The following is a 6,000-nucleotide window of genomic DNA, read 5'->3' as shown; positions in this document are numbered from 1 at the left end:
GTTCAAAAGTGTGTTAAATAGCTCTGTCTTCCCAGATAAATCATTGATATATAGATTATAGTGTCTGGTGGTCAGTAACAATGGTCTCGTCATCTCCCCAGCACTTTAGTAAACAGAAAATCATTTTTCAGGTTGGCATACCAATTTCTTCCAATCAGGAAAAAATAATTCATTCAGGATACAGCAGGATAAACAAGTGAAATAGGAAGTGATGAGACAAAAGCCATGAGCAGACAATAGTGGAACTGGAACACGAGCAGGGGGATGGGACTTGAGACTTTGACTGCTGAATTGTACGAGGTGGTGGGGGGAATGTGCACTGTGCACATGGGGTGATCACTGCCTGCCTCCTGTGAATCATTTTATTTTTGTTTAATTTCATTTCATTTTGTTCTTTTTGATCTTTGAAGGGATCTCTCTCCTGATTGGATTAAATGTGTAACCCACCTGAGAATGTACAATAATTTAGACAGATCCCTTTCACTGAATGAACACAAAGCTACTTAAGGAAGTGGTTGCACCACTTAAAAATGCATACATTGATTACTTGCATATTCTCTTCATTCATTTGTTGTAGTATTCTTTTGTTGCCCACCCTACCTCCCTAAAAAAGGTCATTCCTGGAGAAGCCACTGTCTGAGAGTTTGACATTAGTTATCGGACGACGGACGTACTCTCTATCTCTATCTCGCACGCACGCACACAGAATACCGCCTGAGCAAAGCAGATGATTGATAGTTAGTAAATAGTTAGCATGAACCTAATGAAAGCCATTCATCAGACACTTTGGCTTTCTTCATAACGCACACGCGTGTGCGTTATGAAGAAAGCCACGCACACGCACGCGCACACACGTTTATTTTATTCTGCTGTGGAAACATTTTTTACTTTATAATATATTCCAATTTATCAAGTATTCTCTTCATTTCTGGATTCTTCGTTCACCTTTTTCCTTGTCTTCTTGTCGGTTTTTAGAATTGATTTTAAAATTATTTTACTTGTTTATAAATCCCTAAATGGACTTGCACCTTCGTACCTCCGTGACTGCCTACCTAGATATGTCCCTAATCGCCCCCTCACTGCTGGCCTGCTTGAAGTGACTAAAGAAAAATGTGCACAAAAAAAATATGGTGAGGCAGCTTTTTGCTTCTACGGCCCAACAGCCTGGAATAAATTACCATTCCAGCTCAGACACGCACCCTCTGTAGACATTTTTAAATCTCAACTCAAGACTCACCTCTTCACTCTTGCTTTTAGTTGAGTTTTAATATCTGCGTTCCTACTCTGTCCTGACTGATTTGCTGCATGTTGTGTTTTTATTTATTTTTTCTCTATGTTTTTATACTTTTATTTTGTTCTTTGCCATTGTTCTACCATTTTAACTACTTGGCTGTGTTCTATTGTATTCTATTTTTGTGTCCTGCCCTGTGAAGCACTTTGAGCTGCATTTATATGAAAGGTTGTATATAAATAAAGTTTATTATTATTATATTCAAGACATCACAGGATAAGTAAACATTAGAAATAAAGTCATTTCTTGGGTGAAGTATTAATATAAGTTAACACTGACAATTTGACTGTGTATGCGGTGGAATGAAATGAGTGCGTTGAGGACATTTCACTGTTTTACTGAAGCAAATCCTCACAGAGGAAAAATGTGTTAATGGCTTTTATTGAACCGTGCACAGCGAAATGTCCAAAAACCAACCAGTGTGAAATGAGCTCATTTCTACTTTGAACACTCTGAACATTTACTACTTTGATTTGCAGAGAATAATAATAATACTAATACAAATAAACTCTGTCTGCAAGATTTCTGTTGATGGACATCTGTGTTGATTGTTGGTTCGTTTGTGTATTCCAAAACACGTTCATAGCACTTCCTTATGAGCCTCCCTATGAGCCTGTAGATCTGTGATTCTTGAATAATCGTGGAAATGTGTGTAAATCTCAGAATGTATTTTTAAGGCAAACATATTTATTTTCTATAATTTGTATCCCATGATTTTGGAACACATCTTTTCACCCGGTGCCTAAAATGTAATCCTGGGCGCTACTCTCCCTCTGCCAACCTGGGGAGAGACCCAAACTGAACTCATGCTTCCTTCAATGCATGAGGAGTGAGCAGGGTGCTTCTTATCACCTGACAGGAGGGAGTTTCCCTGGTTGGACGTAGCTCGTGGAAGGAACACGTTATTCCAACCAGTTTCTTTCCCCTCCCCCAGCTGACCAGGGTGAGGCAGTATAGAGACCAGGGTTACTGCATGTTTTTTGTGAGGGCACCTACCCTCATTTTAAGCAAACATTTTAACTAAAATCTTTGCTATTCAAAAATATTTTGAGATGGGGGTCCACGGCCAAGTACATATCATGGGGGGTACAAGATTTGAGTACCACTGCTATATCCACATGAGTTTTTCAGAAAACTGATTTAGAAGACATTTTGTAGAATCTGCTTCAGGGATTGATTGGTTGATTGATTGATTTGTTTGTCTCACAGGTGATCTCCCAGCTGCGTGTCTTGAGTCGTTCAGTGGCGCCTGGGTCAAAGTTTGACAGAGAGCTCTGGTCCAATGGCCTTTCACCTGTCCTCTCCCTGTGGAAAAAACTCAATCAGGTAAGCCACTCATACACCCACCCACCTGCACGCACGCACGCACGCACGCGAGACACACACACACACACACACACACACACACACACACACACACACACACACACACACACACACACACACACACACACACAATACTTTTTTCCCGTTTAGCTAGGACTGATAAACGTAAAGATGGAGTGCCACAATTTTTGTATTTTTCCAATTTGTCATGTGTCTATGGGGTGACAGTACTTCATTAGACACCCTGGAGTCGTTTTCATGTGCAATGGTGTATTAACTTTGTATTTAGGGTTTCTTCCTGGAGGCTGAACCCTTGACAGTCAAACGGACCAATGAAATAAACAGTAATATAGTGACATCACATTATCAGCCCCTTCCCTAACCCCTCCCCCTTTATCGTACAACTACAGCTGTGGGTGCGGCTTCAGTTCAGGTGGATCACCACCCATCACCACCCACCAGGCAAACCAGGCATACTTAATGAACTGGTGGGCGTGCCCACATAAAAACAACATTTTAACAAATACTGTACACTTTTTTGAAAAAATTATACCTCCTTATATAACAATAACACCTGATGATCATGTTTGTTTTAGGGTGGAAAAAAATCACGGCACTTAACAATTAAATATATAGAATTTGTACATTGTCATAACACAGTGTCATAACACTGCAGAAGTGTTGAGTTTTTCACACTGACTGTCGGTAGTTTTCAGGCTGCATTTTAACACATGACTCAGTTCTTCAAACGTTTCATTCTAACGAGGGATGGGATGCATACTTTGATGTGCTGCCGTGCCGGGTGCTGCTAGTGACAGCTGAACCACCGCAGAGCCTCATGTCCCACAACCTTAACTTGTTTGGATTTATCCAACGCCTACTAAATATCCAATTAGGTATACCACTGAAGTGGTAAAATGTAGCACTCTTATTTTGGATCGATGCTTTTTCCACTTCGGTGGTATTTGAACCTAGCTGTATTTATTGCCTAAATAAAAAGGCGCGCCTGCTTTTTTTCTTACAAAGTCTATTCTGGACACACACACACACACACACACACACACACACACACACACACACATGTACGTGCGCACGTGCATGCACGCCACGTCACGCAAGCACGCCACGTCACGCAAGCACGTCACGCACGCACGCACGCACGCGCGCACGCGCGCACGCACGCACACACACACACACACACACACACACACACACACACACACACACACTAGCCAAAAATAGCAGCTCTACAAGTTCACAACACACTGGGTTTTGGGCTTGTAGATCTGCAGTGAATACATTGGATCCATAGCAACAACGGTAATTGTTTTCCTTCCCCATATCCTGCAAAGTAACAGAATTGGACATAAAAAGGTTTCTGCTCGACAACCACAAAATTAAACCCAGTTTTTCACTTTCATTATTATTAATGGCTTGTCTTTTTTTTTTAAATAAACAGGCCTCGCTCTGAAAGCATAGCTAATGATAGAGACATCTAGCAAACCACACTGCAGAAAGAGAACTGTTTTATTTAATTTGGACCCTGTTAACCATATGTCCCTGTCTGCATCATCTTTTCATGGAAATAATCTGTGTTCTGATATATCCAATGTAGCTATTTTACAAGCTCTTGTTAATACCTAATTCATTGGTTCAATATTTATAAAAACATATATACTTGACAATTTTCACTTTATTTATTTCCCAAAATAGCAAAGATTGCCAATCTACACGCTCACAGTGCATTGCATCATGATGCGTTGTGAGCTTGTAGCTTGGCTATTTTAGCTTTGTTGTACATTTTTATACAAGAGTAGCCTACAGCATTTATTTATGAAGTTGAAATATGGAGATGCAAGCCCAACAGCAGTAATATGACACAGCTGTGTCCAAGGCTTATGTCCACTGCAGTGTTATGAGTTAAACTTGTCTATCTGCTATTTTCTGTGAAAGCTCCCCACAAGTTATTGTAGATTTGCTATGCTTTGATTGTTCTTTGAAGTATGTGATGTCATTGCTAGTTTACCTTGCAGTTCTTTGAAGTACTGTGATGTAATTGCTAGTTCAATTCATTTGACCTTTCAATGTGTGTCTGACCAATCACACTGCAGTAGTAATTAGTGGAAGTTAGTAACACCTGTCAGTTTGCTGGCAGGGGAGAATTGTGTTCCAGTTTTTAGTCAAAAGGTTTTGTATCATGCTCTGTTTTCTTTTTGCCCAAATGCATGTAAAGTTTGTTTCTGTTCAAGGTTACGTTATTTTGTTGAATTTGATGGACATCTCCGTGTGGATTATTTTATTTTGGGAACAACAACAACAACACCACCACTGTACTGTACAGTGTACACCATGGGATACACCTTTTAAACATTTTTGTGGATACAACCTCCACTCCTCATGATGCATTTGGATTGGAACAGAACATCAAAGACTTTAGACTTGGAAAATAATCACATAATCACAAGAATTGAAAAGCTAGCCCTCTCCACTCTCCAGTATAGTAAGTGCATCAGACTCAGAGTGATTTCTGAATAATATATGAATTGAACTATATAAGCAATGACACATATGTCAAAGCATAGGCTATAGCAAATCTCCATCTCCTACATACCCATATTGTTCTCTAATCATATAAACAATTATCAAGTAACAAACAACACAAAAACAGTGGGGCATAAAGTTTTAACCAAATAAAACAATTTAAGTGTTTAACAGTTCAACAAGAAAATTGTGTGTGTGTGTGTGTGTGTGTGTGTGTGTGTGTGTGTGTGTGTGTGTGTGTGTGTGTGTGTGTGTGTGTGTGTGTGTGTGTGTGTGTGTGTGTGTGTGTGTGTGTGTGTGTGTGTGTGTGTGTGTGTGTGTGTGGTTGCTTAGAAACCGCACCTTTCAAATCAAAAGGATATCTGCATGCACTGCATTAAATAATTCAGTCACATTCCCTAGCTCACTCTCTCAATCTGTCTACCTCCCTCCCTCTCACCTGCCTCTCTCTCTCTCTCTCTCTCTCTCTCTCTCTCTTCCTGCCGTGGGTTATGTTTGTGTTCTTTCTGAGAGAATGATGGATTGTATTAATTGTTCCTGTGGTGCGGTTGCTGGTTGCTTCCCACAGACCACAAACAGTCCCTGTCTGCTTTCTATTAAACATGACCTGTGTGTGTGTGTGTGTGTGTGTGTGTGTGTGTGTGTGTGTGTGTGTGTGTGTGTGTGTGTGTGTGTGTGTGTGTGTGTGTGTGTGTGTGTGTGTGTGTGTGTGTGTGTGCTCAAAGACACTTTAAATGCTGGGCTGGGGGAGAGAACATCATAATGCAAGTCATGGATTGTTTATCCATACACAGCGAGCCCCGCAAAAGTGTCCTCCTTTCTGAGGTCTTGCTCGTGGCCAC

At 40.5% G+C, this 6,000-nt stretch overlaps 1 protein-coding gene across 1 annotated transcript in view; it reads left to right on the top strand.

The window, feature by feature from the left end:
• The window catches only part of dync2h1 (dynein cytoplasmic 2 heavy chain 1), a gene marked incomplete at its 5' end in the record, with an annotated part of 668,232 nt that overhangs the window by 574,680 nt on the left and 87,552 nt on the right, over nucleotides 1–6,000 (top strand). The window contains one exon of the mRNA XM_079513540.1: nucleotides 2,501–2,617. Coding sequence (XP_079369666.1) covers nucleotides 2,501–2,617 — 117 coding nt within the window. The remainder of the gene's footprint in view (nucleotides 1–2,500; nucleotides 2,618–6,000) is intronic.

This window comes from Electrona antarctica, assembly GCF_951216825.1.
Source record: "Electrona antarctica genome assembly, chromosome: 11".
NCBI classification, from domain to species: domain Eukaryota; kingdom Metazoa; phylum Chordata; class Actinopteri; order Myctophiformes; family Myctophidae; genus Electrona; species Electrona antarctica.
This window is presented reverse-complemented; position numbering and strand designations above follow the sequence as displayed.